Here is a 20,839-nt window from a genome sequence, read left to right as displayed (position 1 = left end):
AAGTAGGAGAAGGTAGCCTGAATAATAGATTTAAATAAACCTGTATTTACAGGAGGCTTAGAATTCTCAACTGGTAGCTTCTGACAAACTTCAGTCTCCAAGGTCTACCTCTTTGCTCTATGCATCTACATGACCTGGCACAGCACTGTGCACCTCATTAGTACTAAAATAATATTGGTGGCTTAATAAATGAATGTATTATTAATGAATAAGAAAGCACAGGTGTGAGACCTGCCCTTCTGAGAACATTCAATATTACCTTTCCACCATCTCTTCTTTCCTTCATACTATCCAATCTATCTCACAAAATTAATAGTTTTTCACAAAAAGTTGTCAAAAACTTTGATACATGTAATAGCAAAACATGTTAAGAATCTCTCATAGAGTGATTGAAAGGCATGCTTTTACCATAGCAAATTATAGTACTCTATTTCTCATAAACAAAACAGCTAAAACATTATATACTATTGTTTATACTGATTTTCTCAGCTACTATACAGTAAAATTCAGCTGGTATACTGAATGATCATTAATATATTCAGAAGAAAAAAAGAATTTTTATTCTTGCCTTAGTCAAATTAAATGGAAACACTAAAACACATATGTTAAAAACTCAAGCTTTCAACCACATGGACCTCTTTAAACCTACATACTTAAGATAAAACCAAAAACAAGCGCATTCATTTATACTTTTCTACGATCACATAAAAGACATACCTGGGCTGTGGCCTCGGTTCTGGCTGGATAGGCTTCTGCTCTTTCTTCAGTAAGGTTTTCTAGAACAGAGAAAGAGTTAATGTAAGTAGGAAAACAACTTCAATGTCTGAAAAATTCTAATTTCACTAATGTTCTATTATCAAATGGAGAAAGAACTATTCCATTCTAATATATATTACAAACCTAAACACTGATGTAAATTTGTACGTAGACTATGAACTGAAACATCCAAGATGGAGTCAGGAATGTCACAGGCCTTAGGATGTCAGGAGCCAGGAGACCACTTGAGAAATGCACAACCACAAGTGGACAGAATATGAACGTTTAGACTGTGCCAGCCACAAGTGGCTACATCCTGTTGCAGATTTCACAATGATGCTTATATCACTGAACTCCACCCTAACAACTGGCACAGTAACCTATTATGAATAGACTAACATTTTACCTACACCAGTCATAATTCTTTCAAAACAACTTATAAAAGTCTGAGGCTTTTGCCTTTATATACTCTGTCTTTCTCTTCCTTTAGGTTCCTCCTGAATCTGTGTCTCCTGGATTGGAATTCCTAAAGACCTCAAATAAGCTTTTGGTCTGCTTTGCAGCCTAAATACTTTTCTGTTTGATGATACTCAGAAGAGAATGATCATTGGACCTCCTCCAGCATCTTTTGGCACCCAGGAATACAGTTCCTACTGATCATTTCAGTGAGCAAATATCCATAAAAATCTATTAGAGATGAGAATTTATTTATTTACTTATGTTTCTCCATCTTATAAAAACAATTCAAGGTAGCTTACAAAAAAATATTGTATATATAAAAAAGGAAAATAACAAAACCAGGTTAAAGGCAATATATAGACAGAAAGATAGTGTCAAATGTTTTCTGATAATTTTCTCACACAGATTTTGCTCTCCAATTCCTAGCTACCAAGATGTTATACACTGAGCTGTATTCCACCAAAATTCATATACTGAAGTCTTAATCTGCAATGTGACAATATTTGGAAATAAGGTCTTTCAGGGGTAATTAATGTTAAATGAGCCCATAAGGGTGAAGCCCTAATCCAATAGAACTGGTGGCCTTATAAAAAGAGGTAAAGATTCCAGGGACACACGTGCATGAGAAACATCAGGAAGCAGCCCTCTGACAGTGACAGAGAGAGGCCTCAAGAGAAAACCAACTCTGCCAGCATCTTCGTCTGAGACTTCCAGTTTCCAGAACTGTGAGAAAATTAATTTCTATTATATAAACTACCCACTGTGTGGTATTTTATAATGGCAGTCCTGGCAAGCAACCAATACACAAAGTAATGAAGAAAGCATGGCAGTTCTGACATTCACAATGTCTATAAGAGAAGCAAATTTAATTTCTAGCCTAGTATGTTGTAACGATCAGCTTCAACAGCATATCTTCAACAATTACAGGAGAGGGTTTAATGGGGATTTTTTTAAGACAGTCCATCAGTTATCTGTCAACATTAGAAAGAACAACCAGGAAGGTAATTCCATAAGACCTTAGAATAACTGGGCCATTCATTCCCTGGTCATTCTGTGTGATCCAAAGGTTAAAGTGATACCTAAGAGGCACTGATGAATTGCATGTCTGCTTTATAATCTGCCATGAGAATTATTTTGCACAAAATAGCTTCTGAAAAAAATGGTCTCAGATAAGAGGAATTTGAGGTAATCGTGATAAATCAGTAGAAGGTTAATGGATTTCGGACTGTTGGTTTTGTCTTCTCCCTTAGACTCTACAAGAAGTCAGGAATAGAAAACACCTTGGCTATTGTTAGATGGTATGCTCCTGATACCACAAGGAAATGCTTATTTTAGTTTTACTTTTTAAGTTTCAAATATGTGTTTAACCACTATTTGACAACTAAAGTCAAAGAAGTCTCATATAAAATCTCAAAATATATAAAGGAAAAACATAAAGACAACAAATGAAAGAAAGTTGTGTTCGCCCTGCAAAAACCCCTCAATGTTAGGACATAAGAATGATTGTTTTAAATATTTTAAACAAATTATAAATCTCTCTTTTAAAGTTAAACTCATTCTGTGTCAGACTACTCTCTCAGATACAATCTAATTGTCTATGTTAATTTTGTATTTGATGCCATTTATTTTTTAAGATCAAAGATTAACTTTTCTCTTATTGTTATGTTAGAATGCAACAATCACCTTGAGAATTAGTTCGTAATCTCTCTCAACTATTTGTTACTTTTAGAATTCCCTGATGTTTACATTTTCAAAGTAAGTCATCATCCTCATGAATAATACTGAAATTTAAAAAAAATTTATGAGCAACGTGTAGGTTATCATAAAAGCAGGACCCACATATTTCAAATGTTGCCCTCAAGATGTTCCATGACACATATTCATGGCTATAAAAATACTAATGACTACAAAAATTAATTTTAACCAATATATTCCATACTTTTGCATGAAACAATGTGCTCAGCTGGGAACACACTGTCCATTTGTGATACTACTATTCACGCTTGCCAACTTGATATATTTTTAACTGCTTCCTTCTTGGTAAGACTAACTGAATTGGCATATTCTCAATGATGAAGAGCGTCAAGTATGAAGGCTGCTAAGTAAAACAGTCTCAGACAAACATTCTTGAGGACTTTCACTACTAAGATAGTTTCTGATTATTTCTAGTTACTCTCTTGCAACTGCATGGCCTTCACAACCTCCACTGTGCCTTTCTCTTCCTGTCTAATAGAATTAAAAACTGATTTTTGTTTTGGATTTTTTCCAGATGGGGGGCAGTCTCTTTTTTTGCAAAATCAATGGCAGTCTTATTTAAGAGTGCTGTGGGAGGTACCTGAGTGGCTCAGTTGGTTAAGTGTCAGACTTCAGCTCAGGTCATGATCTCACAGTTTGTGGGTTCAAGCCCCATGGCAAGCTCTGTGCTGTCCGCTCAGAGCCTGGAGCCTGCTTCACTCTGTGTCTCCCCTTCTCTCTGCCCCTCCCCTGCTCATGCTCTGTCTCTGTTTCTCAATAATAAATAAATGTTAAAAGAAAAGAAAGAGGTGCTGTGGGCTTTTTGTAAGTCTTCACGTTCTATATATTTATATATTCAAATCTCACGTCCATCCTGCCTTAATGTTTCCACTCCATTCTTTCTCAAAAATCTTTCTACTTTCCACAGGAGTAACCTACTTCTTTAAACTCCTTCAAGCTCCTAGTCTCTCGATGACCATGCATTTGGAATGATATATTCTAAATCCTTTATGTCATTTTATTTTTGAAATAGGGCACAAGTGAGCAAGGGGCAGAGAGAGAGAGGAAGAAAAAGAAAGAGAATCCCAAGTGCAGAGCCTGAAGTGGGGCTCGAACTCAAAAACCACCAAGATCATGATCTTGTAGGTGCTTAACCGACAGAGCCACCCAGGCACCCCACATTCTAAATAAATACTTGATGTAAGATGTAAGTCATTTATTAAACTCTCATGTCAAAATTTTCAAATATTTTAACAACCTGTGTGTTATTTATTCCAAACCACTTTTCAGACTCCTTTCCCCCACGTATTTTCTCACATCATACAATTTAACTGGTACCAAGATTATTAATTCTGATAATTTACACAATATTATTACACCTCCAGCTTCTTTTTAGAAGCAGCTGTCTAATCCATCAATTCTCCTCTTCTTTCCAAATTTCATCTGGATTTTTTTCCTTTTGACAATGCTGCTAATTTCTCTCATAGTGTAATGATTAAGTTTTTGTTAACCACAGATGAAATATAGAAGGAAGTCTTTCATTTTGCATATTAACTCTAAGACTTTTTTTAATGTTTTTATTTATTTTTGAGAGAGAGAGAGATGCAGAATGTGAGCAGGGTAGGGGCAGAGAGAGAGAGAGAAGGAGACACAGAATCTGAAACAGGCTCCAGGTTCTGAACTGTCAGCACATAGCCTGACACAGGGCTTGAACCCAGAAACCATGAGATCATGACCTGCGCCAAAGTTGGATGCTCAATGGACTGAGCCCCTTCTAAGACATATTTCTATATTACGAGTATTAGTGTGGAATTCTAGAATATGTTTACCAGAAAAAGGTAATCTATAACTGGCATATTACACCTCCGATACTTACCCCAAATGTGGTTAAAGGGCATTTTCTAAACAGCAAGGAATTTTCATAGTTTTAAACAGTTTTGTGACCCTACCAGAAGTATATCTAAACACACCATTAAAGGTAAAATTAAAGGTTTGTTTAAAAATAGGTAACTGTGAAGAGAAAATCATTAACAGCATATACACATAAAATTACAATTACACATTAAAACATGTGAAATAAACTGAAAATCTTTTTCTGCCAGGCTTGACTACTTACACGCGTATTTCCCCAGCAGAAGTCAGTCATGTCACTAGCACCTTCTGTGAAATAGCAGTAAGCTTCCTCCTTTATATTGTTACTGCTTCTTGTATAAGAAGCGGTTTTAAAGGGGAAATGTCAATAGTTTGCACACATGCAGAACCAGAAGGCACCAAACACATCATTCTGGGATTTTTCACAAGTCAGTATCTTTGCATTATAAAATGTTAGAGCTTCTCCAAACACATAAAAACCACAGGAGGATTTTCAAACCATAGAACTGCCCCTAGGAAGTTGTAATATGCCCAGGAAACCCATAGATTCCCCCAAATCACCGCAGGAAGCAAGAGAAGCATCCATTTTGGAAGATTACATGCGGTATTTTCTTCACAGTTCTTAAGAAAAATGGAGGGATTCCAAAGGTAATACTGGCCACTCTGCAAAGGCTATTCAACTTTCAGAGTAGGGAAGACTGACCCTCAACAACACACAGGTTGTTTATTCACCAACCACTAAAGTTTCTCCAACCTCCAAGAGAAATCAAAACTATAGGAATTTATTCTTCTAAATGTAGGAATTTAAGTATAACATGGAAGATAATAAAAAGACTAATGAGAGGAGGGAGCTGGATGGGGAAGTTTACATTCCAATATAAGTCCCTCTGAGGGTTGAAATTATTTGTAAAAGATATAATAGGGTCATTGTCTCTAGGGATATGTTCATAATAACAAATCACAGCATAATACTGTAATAAATTCTAAAAACAAAAATAAGGTATTTGAAGTGCATGGCTAAGTTGATGGGAAATAAACAGAAATCCTTTTTGGTCAAAAATAATTAGAAATGTCTAATTTACTATTGCATTAGATCTGGAGTCCATCTTTATCTTGATGATAGCATAGCAATTCCGGATAACCTAGAGTCTGGGTTCTAATGAGCCAAATGTTCTGCAACTGGAAGACACAACTGAAACCTGAGAATGAAAGAATGTCAGAGTTAAAAAAAAAAAAAAAAACCAAACAAACAACAAAAAAAAAACCTCCTTCCAAAAACCTGAGTATTAGAAGTACAATATCCTTAGAATTTAAACCCAGGATTTAAAATTTCCCTATAAATGGAGTGCCTGAGTGGCTCAGTCAGTTGAGCATCCAACTTTGGCTCAGGACATGATCTCACAGTTCGTGAGTTCAAGCCTCGCATCAGGCTCTGTGGTGACAGCGTAGAGCCTGGAGCCTGCTTTGGATTCTGTGCCTCCCTCTCCCTCTGCTGCTCACACTCTGTCTCACTCAAAAATAAACATTAAAAAATTTAAATAATAAGTAAAATTGTCCTATAAAGACAAAGAAAGAAATTGAGAGAAAGAGAAAGAGATACTATGAGACACATCTCCGTCATGACGTTGGCCCTGGGTGGCTCTGGGCTCCAGAACACCTCTCCCAAAAAAATGAAAGGCAAAAGTTTAGAATCAAGTGGTCTCTAAACATCTGGTCAAAGCAAATATCAATCATTTTTTAAAGGCTGCAATTTAAATTCAGGTTTCAAAGAATTCTTACAATAAAAGACCAAGAAAAACGAGTTCAAAATCAGAAAAGTCATTGAACATAAGAAAACAAGCAATCAATGAGTCAGAAAAACAGCAAAATAAATATTCAGAACCTAAAAGACTGTAGTACTATAATTAAGATATATGGAACATAAGATAAGAATAAGCTTTTATTTCTACATGTATAGAGAACTAGATTAAAGGGACCAAATTTTTTCAAAATTGACTAAGCTGACTTGGAAAATAACAAGTAGACATTCTAAAAATGAAAAATAATAATGACTAAAATCAGAAACTCAATAAAGAGATAACCAATGATCTAAAAGGGAATTGGGGGGAGCTGCAGAAGAAGACCAATGAGAGACAGAAATGGTAAATATGAAAAATAAAAAAGGCAAAGAATGAAACTGAGTGAAAGAAGAGAAGAATAGAAGGCAGAAAGCATTGGAAGAGATAATGGCAGAGATTTTTTTTTTCCAGAATGTTGAAAGACAGTGACTTTAAACTTAGGGAGCCCAACAGCAAAAACCAAGCAGAATAAATGAAAAAGAAAAACACCTACACTTGCATATCACAAAATAAAATAGCAGAACAAAAGTAAGAAGTTCTGAGAAGACAAAGACAGAGAAAGATTACTTATAAGGGAAAGATAAGTAGAAAAATATCTGATTTTTCAACAGCAACAGCAGCAGCCAGAAAACAGGAAAATGATAACATCAAAATGCTAAGAACACATGGTTGAGAAGGAGGAAGATATAAATATACTGTAAGTTGAAGTCTTCTGCAGACTGACCCGTACTAAAAGGTACATCTAAAGGATGTAGTTCAAGAAGAAAAATCATCTGTAAGTCTGAGATGCTAGATATAACGGCAAGTACAAAAAAAAAGGTTAAGCAGGTAAACCTACACAGTGGAGTAGAAAACAAAATGCTTGTGTCCTGGAGAAGAGAGCAGAGTAGGAGGGTCCTCTGCTCACCCATCTCACATTTACAACTAGGTGTCATCCACTGAAAACTGGCAGAACAAACTCCACAATTAAATACACAGAAGAAATTGCATCTGAAAAGTTAGGAAGGTCAGAAAGGTGAGAGAGGCTGCCTGTGGGAAGGAGGGAGCTGCAGGCCTGGAGTGGCAGAGAAATGGGCCCTTGCACCAGGGAGCTCACACAGGGAAGACTAATCCCCATAACTTTGGCTTTAAAAACCAGACAGGCTGAAATCTGTGTTTGTAAAACCAGTGGGACTTGGAGCTTTGAGCTTTAAAAGATTGAGGAATCCTTCTGGGCATGCAGGGAGGGCTGGTGGTAACTTGGTCACTGCCCTCTAAAGAGACAGCAGCCTGAGTGGAGAGGCAACATAAAAACAGTACTTCACACAAAACCAGGGGTAAAGGGGAGACAGATCTGCTCATACTGATTTCAGAGAATGTTGGGGGGCTTCTCTAAAAATGAGGGAGCTGGCAGCACAGTTTTCTTCCTCAGTCCTCCAGCATAAACACAGAGCCACCTGCATGGGGCGCAGCTACACACACACTTGTAACCTAACCCGCTAGCAATGCTCCATGACCATGAGTTCTCCTGAGGACTTGCACACTCCCAAGTCTGCTATTTCAGCCCTGAGCTCAACACAGAGTCTGTTGAAGGCGTGCACCCTGCCCAGCTGCCCAGGGCACAGCTGCTGCAGTGCCCTCCAGTCCAGCCACAGAGCAGCACCCAACCACTGTGCAGAGCCCAGCCATGTGCATCCTGAGTAACCACGGTGTGCGGGCCCAGATGAGAGCCCATGTGCACAGCCCGGCAGCACCTGTGCTGCCAGCCATGTGCATCCTGAGCTACCGTGGTATGTGGGCCCAGTTGCACCTAGCTGATGTCATGTGGCATGCCCAGCCTCACCCCCCTGCCTACCCCAGTGCACAGTCCCCAGCTGCCACAGTGCTTTGGGGGATCAGGCATAGGACTAGCAGCACAATACATATTTTGCTGCTCCACCCCCATGTGTCCTGGTGGGCACACTTCCCCGGAACTGGCCTCCCGGGCTTCCACTAACACCACAGAAACCAAGCACAGCACAGAACAGGCCAAGAGTCCATGTACATGACTGCACTGAAAAGAAAGGTGACTCAGACACAACAGCAGAGCATAAGCAACATATATAGCAACATATACTCCCTTGAACTTCCAGGTTCTAGTAAACAGGGGAACCTTCACTGCAGGGCACTCCAGGACCTCTTCTTCATAAAATCACTACATTCAAGAACAGAAGACATAGTTGACTTTGTTAACAGACAGAAACAGTCACAGAGAGGCAGACAAAATGAGGAGACAGAGGAATTTATCCCAAATGAAAGAACAGGTAAAGGCCACAGCCAGATAGATATCTAAGCAAAACAGATATGAGTAACATGCCTAATAAAGAATTTAAAGCAATGATCATAAGGACATTCACTGGACTTGAGAAAAGAGTGGAAGACATGAGTGAGACCCTGATCACAGAAAGATAAAAAATAACATAGCAGATTAAGGGTTCAATAAATGAAATGAGAAACACACTTGGTAGAATGAACAGCAGGATAGAAAAAGCAGAGGAATGAATTAGTGACATAGAGGACAACATAATGAAAGTAATCAAGCTGTACGAAAGACAGAAAAAAATTACACAAAACAAGAATAAATTTAAAAAAGAATCAGTGATTCCATCAAATATAAGATTCATATTATAGGAATCCCAGAGGAAGGAGGGAGAGAAAGAGAAACAGAAAGTTTATTTGAAGAAACAATAGATGAAAACTTCCCTAATCTGGAGAAGGAAACGGATATCTAGTTCTAGAAGGCAAAGAGAACTCCCACCAAAATCAACAAAAGCAGACCAATACCAAGACATACTGCAATTAAGTTAGCAAAATATAGTGATAAAGAGGAAATTTTAAAAGCTGCAAGATGAAGAAGTCAGAAAATTACAAGAGAAAACCTGTAAGGCTAGCAGGAGATTTCTCATCAGAAACTTCACAAGCCAGAAGGGAGTGGCAGGAAATGTTCAAAGTGCTGAATGGGAAACAACATCTGCAGCCAAGAAATATTCTATCCAGGAAGGCTATTATTCAGAATAGGAGGAGAGATAAAGCGCTTCCCAGAAAAACAAAAACTAAGAGTCTGTGTCCACTAATCCAGCCCCATGAGAAATATTAAAGGGGACTCTTTGAGTGGAAAGGAGAGACCAAAATGACACTATGAAAATAGTAAACACAAAAGCAGTAAAAATAAATTTTTCCTTAAAAAATCAATCAAGAAACTCACACATAAAAAGGATATAAAATATAATAACATATACCTAAAACATGAAAATATAATAACATATACCTAAAACATACAGAGGAGAGGATAAAGAATGGGTTCACACTTAAATGACCCTCAACTTAATATAGACTACTTAATATGCATAAGATGTTATATGTAAACCTAATGGTAACCAATATCATACCACTAATAAGCATGCAAAAAATAAGGAAAAAAGAAAACAAACATATCACTAAAGAAAATCAGCAAAACATGAAAGAAAGACAAGAAAGGATCATAAAAAAATCTTCAGAAACCACCACAAAACAAGTAATAAATTGGCAATAAATACATATCTATCAATAATTGCTTTGTATGCAAATGGACTCAATGCTTCAATCAAAAGACACAGGGTGACAGAATAGATAAAAATCAGGACCCATTGGTATGCTGCTTACAAGAGACTCATTTTAGACATAAAGACACCCACAGATTAAAAGTGAGGGGATGAAGAACCAACTATCATACAAATGATGCCAAAGAAAGGTGGAGCAGCAATACTTATATCAGACAAAATAATCCTTAAAACAAAGGGTGTGACATGAGACAAAGAATGACACCATACGATAAGAGAACAATCTAACAAGAAGATATAACATTTATGCACCCAACAGAGAAGCACCCAAATACATAAAACATTTAGTAACAAAAATACAGGAACTAATTGATAATAATACAATAATAGTACAGGACTTTATAACACCCCACTTACATCAATGGACAGATGATCTAAACAGAAAATAAACAAGGAAACAATGGCTTTGAATGACAGACTGCAACAGATGTATTTAACAGATACATTCAAAATACTCCATCCTAAAACAGCAGAACACGCATTCTTTTCAAGTGCACATGAAACATTCTCCAGAATATGGCACATGTTAGCCCATAAAACCAGCCTCAATAAATTCAAGATTAGAGTCATTCTATGCATTTTTCTGATCATGTTGTTATGAAACAAGAAGTCAACTATAAGAAAAAAATCTGAAAAGACCACAAATACACGGAGGTTAAATAATATGCTGCTAAACAATGAATGGGTCAACCAGGAAACAAAGAAGAAATAAAAAGTACATGGAAACAAATGAAAATGAAAACACAATAGTCCAAAACCTTTTGTATAGAGCAAAAGTGGTTCTAAGTAGGAAGTTTATATAGCAATACAGGCCTATCTCAAGAAGCAAGAAAAATCTCAAATAAACAACCTGACCTTATACCTAAAATAGCTAGAAAATAATAAATAAAACCTAAAACTAGCAGAAAGGAGGAAAAATAAAGATCAGAGCAGAAATAAGTGATATAGCAAGTAAAAAAACAAAACAAAACAGCAGAACACATCAATAAAACCAGGAATTGTTTTTTGAAAAAGTAAATAAATAAAACTGATCAATTTCTAGCCAGACTTATCAAGAAAAGAAGACTCAAATAAATAAAATCACAAATCAGAGAAGAGAAATAACAACCACCACAGAAATAGATACAATTGTAAGAGAATATTATGAAAAATTATATGCCAACAAGTTGGCCAAACTAGAAGAAGTGGATAAATTCCTAGAAACATAAACTACCAAAACTGAAACATGAAAAAATTGAAAATTTGAGCAGTCCAGTTACCAGCAAAGAAATGGAATCAGTAATCAAAAAGCTCCCAACAAACGAAAGTCTAGAACCAGATAGCTTAAAGACAAATTCTACTAAACATTTAATGAAGAATTAATATTTATTCTTCTCAAATATTCCAAAAAAATAGGAAAAGAAGGAAAACTTCCAAGTTCAAAACTTCCAAATTCATTCTATGAGGCCAGCATTATCCTGATATCAAAACTGGATAAAGACACTAATAAAAAAGAGAAATACAGTGCAATATGCTTGATGAACATAGACGCAAAAATCTTCAATAAAATATTAGCAAATTGAATTCAACAACCCATTAAAAAAATCCTTCACCACAATCAAGTGGAATTTACCCCCGGATTTCAAGGGTAGTTCAATATTTGCAAATCAATCAGCGTGACATATCACATGAATAAGAGAAAGGATAAGAACCATATGATCATTTCAATGATATCAGAAAAGGCATCTGAGAAAGTTCAATATCTATTCATAATAAAAACGCTCAACAAAGTAGGTTTAGAGGGAACATACCTCAACATAATAAAGGCCCATACATGAAAAATCCACAGATGACATCATACTCAATTGGGGGAAACTGACAGTTCCGTATCAGGAACAAGACACAGATATCCACTCTTACCACTTCTATTCGACATAGTACTAGAAGCTCTAACCACAGCAGTCAGACAACAAAGCAAACATAGCCATCAGACAACAAAGGAAAAAAAGGCATCCACAATGGTGAGGACTAACAATTTACTATTTGCACTATAGGATACTATATATAGAAAACCCCAAAGACTCCCCAAAACACAGCTAGAACTGATACCTGAAAGTCATAAAGTACAAAATCAGTGTACAGAAATCTGCATTTTTATACACCAATAATGAAGCAGCAGAAAGAGGAATTTTAAAAATTCCCCATTTACAATTGCACCAAAACCAATAGGATACTTAGGGATAAACCTAACCAAAGCAGTGAAAGAACTGTAAAACACTGATGAAAGAAATTTGAAGACACAGAAATGGAAAGGCATTCCATTCTCATGGAACAGAAGAATAAATATTGTTAAAATGTCTATACTACCTTAAAGCAATCTACACATTCAATGAAATCCCTATTAAAACATCAACAGCATTTTTCACAGAACTTGAATAAACAAGTCTCTAATTAGTATGGAACAACAAGAGACCTTGATCTTAAAAAAGAAAAGAAAAGCTGGATACATCATAATTCCAGGCTTCAGGTTATATTATGAAGCTGTAGTAATCAAAACAATAAAGTAGTGGCAAAAAATAAAAAGACATATAGATCAATGTAACATAATAAAAAACCCAGAAAAAATTTCACAACTATATGGTCAACTAATCTGCAACAAAGCAGGAAAAAGTACCCAGTGAGAAGAGGACAGTCTCTTCAACAAATGGTACTGGGAAAACTGTACAGTAAGATGCAAAAGAAAGAACCTGGATCATTTTCTTATACCACATACAAGAATAAATTCAAAATGGATGAAATACCTAACTGTGATGAGACCTGAAAAAATAAAAATCCTAGAAGAGAACACAGGCAGTAACCTCTTTAACATTCTCCATAGCAACACTTTTCTAGAAAGGTCTCCTGAGACAAGAGAAACAAAACCAAAAATAAACTATTGGGACTACATCAAAATAAAAAGCTTTTGCACAACAAAGAAGCAATCAACAAAATTAAAAGGCAACCTACAGAATAGGAGAAGCTATTTGCAAATGACATATCAAATAAAGGGTTAATATCCAAATTATATAAATAAATTACAAAACTCAACACTCCAAAAACAAGTAATCCAAAAACAAGGCATTAAGTGTCTGACTTCAATTTAGGTCATCATCTCACAGTTTGTGGGTTCAAGCCCTGAGTCAGGCCTCCCTCTCTCCCTGCCCCTCCCCTGCTCATGTTCTCTCTCTCTCTCTCTCTCTCTCTCTCTCTCTCTCTCTCTCTCTCTCTCTCTCTCTTTCTCTCTCTCTCTCTCTAAAAAACAATAGAGGGTATCACTTCACACCTGTCAGAATGGCTAAAATCAACAACACAAGAAACAGGTGTTGGCAAGGATATGGACAAAAAGAACCCTTGTGCACTGACAGTGGGAATGCAAACTGGTGTAGATACTGTGAAAAGAGTATGGAGGTTCCTCGCAAAGTTAAAAATAGAACCACCCTATAATCCAGCAACCACACTACTGGGTATTTACCCAAAGAATAAAAACACTTGAGGCAGCTGGGTGGTTCAGTTGGTTGAACTTCCAACTCCTGATTTTGGCTCAGATCATAATTTCACAGTTCACGGGTTTGAGCCCCGGGCCACTACTTTGCTTTATTTTCACATTGCTTCCTTCTCGCTGGGATTCTATTCTAGTGGCACTTTTTAATCACTAGAGCCACTCTAAGATTTGCTAACTCGGTAAGTACAATTTCAGTGTACTTCTGTTCAATGATCATCAGAAAGGCAGCTAAAATTTAAGGTAACAAATGACATAAAGCAGCATGACTGGTAAGAATACTGAGAGTGGCACCTGAGTGTCAGTCAGTTGAACATCTAACTCTCGATTTTGGCTCCGGCATGATCTCACAATTTATGGGACAAAACCCCACATCAGGCTTTGCACTGTCAGTGCAGAGTCTGCTTGGGATTCTCCCTTCCTCTCTCTCTGCCCCTCCCTACTTCTATCTCAAAAATAAATATTTTTAAAAAACAAATTCAAAGAGATATATGTACCCCCATGTTTATAGCACCATTATTTACAGTAGCCAAGATATGGAAGCAGCCCAAGTGTCCACTACTAGATGAATGGATAAGGAGAAGTGGTGTATATATGTAATGGAATAGTATTCAGCCATAAAAAAGAATGAAATCTTGCCATTTCCAACAATTTGGATGGAGCTAGACAATATTATGCTAAGTGGAATAATTCAGTCATACAAAAACCAATACTATATGATTCCACTCATATGTAGAATTTAAAAAACAAAACAAATGAGCAAAGGGAAAAAGAGAAGGAGAAGAGAGAGGGAGAGGGAGAGGGAGAGGGAGAGAGAGAGAGAGAGAGAGAGAGAGAGAGAGAGAGAGAGAGAAACCAAGAAACAGACTCTTAATTACATAAAACAAATTGATGGTTAACAGATGGGAGGTGGGGGGGGTTGGGTTAAATAGGTGACGGGATTAAGGAGTGAGTGCACTTGTGATGAGCACTGGGTGATGTATGGAAGTGCTGAATCACTTTATTATACTCCTGAAACTAATATAACACTGTATGTCAACTGGACTTAAAATAAAAACTTAAAAAATAAGAGACAACCAAACTTTAGCAGTTACGAAAATCTAAGATTTCTGTATGAATTGAGGAGAGGATAAAGATACTTTAAGTATCTTAAATGTATATATTACCATCTATAGGCTAACTACTTACAAAAGTAAAAACAAGAATATGAATGCCAAACTACCATAAGGAAGACTATTACAATGCCAAACTTGGAACTAGGAAAAATGGAACAAGAGGGGAACTTTCCAAAAAGACAGCAAAGGAATGGAAAAAGAGAACTGAAAGAATAGAGAACACAAAATAAAAGAAGTAGAATTGCATCTAAATCCCTTTTTTAAAATACAAGTATGACATTTACAAAGCAGAAATAATGGTGGCCTAGAAATATGTGAAAAATGCTCAGCCTTATTTGTCATTAGGAAAATGCAAATTAAAATCACAATGCCCACCAAATTGGCAAAGGTTAAAATTCTGACATATTAAGTGTTGCCAAGTATATGAAGCAATGGGGACTCTTGTCAGCTGCTGCAGGGAGGGGAACAGTGTTCGTAAGAGCCTGGTGGAACTAAACATATGCCTACTGACCAGCACAGCCATTCGACCAGAGGCAATCAATTATACATGTAGCCAATAATGTTATTGAGCTCCCACTGTCCAGGCCCTGCCCACCTGCCTTAAGGGCTGAAGGGATCAATATCCCAGCATCTATATAACCCTTTCTTGATACAGCAGGATGCATGTTCATACTGATGGTGGGAATCCCTGCCCTAGAGAAACTCTTTCACCTATACTTCAGAAGACATGTAAAAGAAGGTAGCAGAATTGTTCATAACAAAAAATAACTAAAAGGAGGAGACGCAAAGGTCTCTCAGTGACAGAAAGAATAATTAAATTGTAACATCATCATGCAAGGGGATGCTGTGCATCAATGAAAATGAATAAAACACGGGGGCACACATCGACATTTATGAAGCTCGATGGATCTCGAAAATACACAGTGTTGAGCAAAAAGAGAGGCAAGACATTACAATTCCATACATATAATGTTAAAGACAAGCAAAAGTAAACAAAATCCTAATTAGAGATATGTGTATATGTACTAAAATTCTGAACAAAAGCAAAGGAACAATGAACATAAAGAAATGGGTTTCCTCAGGATATGAAAGGATAGAAAAGATACACATCTCTATCGTGTTTTGTATTTGGTTTAGTGTTATTCTTTAAGATACACAGATATATATTGATATGTATAGTGTGCTATTGTGCATAAGTAACACATAAGACAATACAATTTTTTTAAATAACAGGGTAAAAAAAATGCGTTGAGCTATGATGAGCGTCTCTCCCCTTGAGAAAGAGAAGAACCAAGAGACCTTGCAGATCCACAGGTTTCTCAAGTATAGCACAACTTCCTAGGACATGACATGACTCCAAATATCCCCTGTGGTTTGTGTGTATTCCTGAAAACTCTAAAATTCAAGAATGCCAAAGGATAGAACAGCTGTTGTCTGGTCTGAGTTGTTTCTGAAGTCTTAAACCGTATGCATCTGTAAATACATTAAGACTGGTTGTTTTTCTAAGCTAGAATTAAAAGGACAAATTGAGGAAATTATTCCCCATTTTATAATTTGGAGGCATTTTAATATGTTTGTGTTTACACTGATGTTGCATTTGATGTTTCAATAGATACAAGGTGCTTATTTGATTTTGAATATGTTTCTCTCTTAGGATTTAAACTAACTGCCCAGGCAGTTAATTTATTAACTAAACAAATCAGTTACAAACTAAACAATATTTTAAAATACTGAATTCAATTCTTTTCATTTGTGATTCTGTTTAAGCTTTATTGGAATGTGAAACCACTATAAATATAAGTTTGGGGCACCTAGGTGGCTCAGCTGGTTAAGTGTCTGACTTCAGCTCAAGTCATGATCTCATGGTTCATGGGTTCAAACTCCGCATTGGCTCCGTACTGACAGCAAGGAGCCTGGAGCCTACTTCTGTCTCCCTCTCTCTGTCCTTCCCCCATTTGCACTCTATGTGTGTGTCTCTCTCTCAAAAATAAATAAACATTTTTTTAAAAGTTAAAAAGATGTGAGTTTCGTTATCATCATGAGACTTATGTACTATGTGGTAGATCTGGAACTGCATCACAGAACTAATAAATTGTTTAACTAACACTTAGAACCTGTTACATGCTTTATGTACATTTTCTTCAATCTTTACCAAGACTGTACAATAGATGTTTTAATTCCCACTTTTCCTAATGAAGTTGAGACATTTAATGTTTTTACCCTGATGACACAAGTAAGAGGTGGCTTGGACTCAGATTCAATATACTACTCTATTCAGAAGGTGAAATTGGTGATCAAGCAGATTTTTAATCACTGCAAACAGAACATTGTGAACAAAAACAATATCGGAGTTTGTTATGTTTTCAATTGATTGACACTCAGCAACTTTATTTTCCACTTTTATTTCTTTTAGAAAAGATCTCAAGATATTCTAGGGAGTCAGTAGGACTTAATTATAGTGGGATTAAGGACTGCCAATCCCATGCATTGAGTCCAAAGTCTGTCCCTGCCCCTAACTACAACTTGATTATCACTCCTTATTTGGAGAACTTTTCCAGAGGCTTACATAAAAAAGTTCTTCTCAAACTTGAATGTGTTCATAAATCACTAGTATCTGATTCCTAGAGACTCAAGGTATACTTGGATGGATATATCAGCTTATTGAAATTGTCTCGATTAGTCCATTTGGGTGAAAGCTCAAATTATAAAAATATCTGGCATATTTTCTGAGGCCAATTTTAGCATTCACTACAGTTCCATTTTATTATTTGACAATGAGTTTCTGATAGCTCTGACTGGTTACACTCTCACTCCCCAACTTTCAAAAGAAAATGCATTCCTGCCCCACCATGTGGCATTCAACACAGAAGAGCTGCACTTCAGGTAATGATCAAGGGGAAAAAAACCATTACTTCATATATTCTGTCACCACTTATCAATGCTCACTTCAAAGCAGAACATCATGGGGAATGATCTAAAACAGCATTTCTAAAACATTAATATGCTTATAAATCACTCCTAATCGTGTTCAAATACAGATTCTAGTTCAACAGAGTTGGGGTGGGGTCCTGAGATTAAACATTTGTAGCAAGTTCTGAGAGGATAACCGTGCTGTGGAGCCATGGAGGGGGAAGGACCTGACAGATAGTCCCCTGTTCTTCAAGATGTCCTAAAATCTGTCTCTGATTTAACGGATCCCCACAGGGAACTGGGCCTACTGTCACCTAGTAACCTGACTACCTAGAGGGTCTTCTACTGAGAACCGGAGGAGACTGCAAAAGAAAGAGAGAAACCAACAAGAGAACTGCCTGACAAAATGAGAATAGCCGCTGATTCCAGAGAAGAGGAATGGACTGAAAGTCCATTTTGGAGCAAAGAATCCACGACTGTACAACTCCTTTTGCTCAACACAGAAAAAAAAATAATAATAATTACAGCAAGATTGATGCAACATCTTTAAATCACTTTTTTCTTTTCCCTTTTCCTAATATTATTATGGCTGTATTTTTCACTGTCTTGGGAACTGCCTTTGGTGCTCCTTTTAGAGAAAATTTTAAACAACCTGTTATTCATTTTCAGCAAATATTTTCTGAACATCTACCTGATGATATTATACTACTCTAAGCACCGGGGCTGCCTCAGTGATCTTAAAAGGCCTCACCCTTGTGGGGCCTACATTTTAGAGAGGAAGGTCAGGAATAAACCAATGAAGAGATACACAATGCACTGTCAGGTCAGAATACCTCGTATGATGAATATAAAGGCAGTGGTGTTCTTTTGGTGGAGCTCAGCAGAGGACTCTCAAAGGAAGATGCATCTATCAGTGAGGGGTAATCAGATGAGCCTAATTTTGCCAAGAGGAATCATACAAACATGGGCATTCCAGGATATCTGGCACCAAGAATCAAGAACAATGAATATATGATCATGGTACTTTCCTTAATGATATGTGTTTTCATAAAAGTATGTGTATATGTCTTTATCTCTTTCTCTTCCTTATCTACCTTCATCTACTATTACTACTGCTACTGCTGCTGCTAGAAGTCTATGATGAGACGCAAATCCAAAAAGCTTTGAAAACCAACAAATTTTGTGTAACTCACATGTTACTCACATGGAAGAAAACTTAACTCACTTGATCTTTTGTGGCAAAACCTGATCTGAACCAACTTAAAAGGCCTATATGTTAGCCTCTCTCACTCCCTTAATATGAACATTTATATGCTTTGCTGTGAAACATTAGTATCTTCTGATTATAGGTTTCACTGCAAAATCTACTTCTTTTAAAGTTTGGAATTTTATGGGGCATCTGGGGTTAAGCAGCCGACTTTGGCTCAGGTCAGGATGTCGTTGTCCATGAGTTCAAGCCCTATATCGGGCTCTGTGCTGACAGCTCAGAGCCTGGAGCCTGCTACAGATTCTGTGTCTCCTCTCTCTCTGCCCCTCCCCTACTCATGCTCTGTCTCTCCCTGTCTCTCAAAATTAAATAAACATTTTAAAAATTTTAATAAAAATATAGTTTGAAATTTTCTGAATTCCTCAGTATATCTGGCCCCAAGAGTTTTGAATAAAGGATTATGGCTCTGTATAACTAGAGCAAGGTAAAACTATTAACTACTGTTGCTGCATATGCTACACAACTGTGCCTTTGAGTAGCTCTGTATTTGTGATTCCAAATCATTCCATCTCATTAGCTGAAACCTGTAGAGAAAATTTTGTACCTAAACCATCTACTGTTTAATGAATACACTTGACTTTTCTAAATCTTTTTTTCTGATCATTTAAAAAAGCAAATTACAGCAAACTTACTCCATGCAATATTAACAGCCATGGCAATATCCAAAGCCTGGATGGTAACACTTTGTATGTCTACTCTCACTTTCTATGTCTACTTACTATTACTATTGAAGTTTTCATTCATATTCAACATCCACGTCTGGTGCCTCGTGTTTGATGAAAACAAGCTAATTAGTGTTGAACCTTCCCTAGTTCATAAATTTATTCTTAAGAACATTAAAAAGAAGTCAAGTGAGACATGTTCAGTAACAGATGTTTGCCTTTTTTGGCTGCCTTTTTACAGTTTGTTCTCTTTCATTACTTTTTAAGAAATTTAGTTAATGTTCCTTTTACAAGAGAACAAGCGTACCTAGACTCCCAGCAGATTGGAGGCGGGGGGATTCCCCAGGGCAGGCACAGTCTGTTCATTCCCATAACCTAATATCTGCCCAAATGCTCTCTGCACTCAACTTTCATTCTTTCATCCAAATATTGGTAACAATCACACTCTAGCTTTAAAAAGAATGCATATGTTGACTGGAAACCATGAAACTAGAACTAATGTGGGCACGAATACTAGCACACGTGGGTCTACTGTCCCCCACATATCTTACCTGCATAGGGATGTCTCAAAATAAAGGATCAGTATAATTGAGATAATGGTTGAATTGTTTGGCTTTCACAATAGATAAAGATTGTAAAATGGCTTTCGGAAGTAAAAATCCAATGATCTTTAATAATAAATGAGAAATATAAATAAATATTTTTCTAAATAAAATAGATCCAAAAATACAAATTTAAAATTATCTAATTTATTTACCTAACCTCCACTTCTGAGAATTGTTTAGTCTGCGTCAGACTGTGATGTGGTGGTACACTGGAAATCTAAGTAACACTGCAATCCAAACCTTGCACTCACCAAGAGTGCTTTCTTTTAATACTTTGTGAAAATAATTGAATATAAGTCTTGACCAATTTGTTATGACTATTCCTCTTGACCTACTCATTGCTAAAGGAATGTTGCACGGAGTACCTCCATTATTTTTCCCACTAAGTATCTTAACTAGGACAACAGTAGGAATTTTTATCTAAAATAAATGATGGTTATAAGAATGTACATCAGGACAAGATAATACTGCTGCAAAGCACCATAAC

The 20,839-nt window shown here is 36.6% G+C and overlaps 1 protein-coding gene and 1 long non-coding RNA gene across 2 annotated transcripts in view; one reads left to right on the top strand and one right to left on the bottom strand.

The window, feature by feature from the left end:
* LOC115304743 overlaps positions 1 to 1,447 on the top strand; it is a 75,319-nt gene extending 73,872 nt beyond the window's left edge. Inside the window, exon 3 of the long non-coding RNA XR_003914601.1 lies at positions 1,247 to 1,447. This is a non-coding gene — a long non-coding RNA (uncharacterized LOC115304743). The remainder of the gene's footprint in view (positions 1 to 1,246) is intronic.
* The window catches only part of IQCM (IQ motif containing M), a 426,883-nt gene that overhangs the window by 219,195 nt on the left and 186,849 nt on the right, over positions 1 to 20,839 (bottom strand). The window contains exon 8 of the mRNA XM_029954957.1: positions 718 to 776. Within this exon, the coding sequence (XP_029810817.1) occupies positions 718 to 776 (59 nt within the window). The remainder of the gene's footprint in view (positions 1 to 717; positions 777 to 20,839) is intronic.

Source organism: Suricata suricatta, chromosome 1 (genome assembly GCF_006229205.1).
Source record: "Suricata suricatta isolate VVHF042 chromosome 1, meerkat_22Aug2017_6uvM2_HiC, whole genome shotgun sequence".
NCBI classification, from domain to species: Eukaryota; Metazoa; Chordata; class Mammalia; order Carnivora; family Herpestidae; genus Suricata; species Suricata suricatta.
Note: the sequence above shows the minus strand (reverse complement) of the source record. Positions and strands in the feature narration are given on the sequence as shown.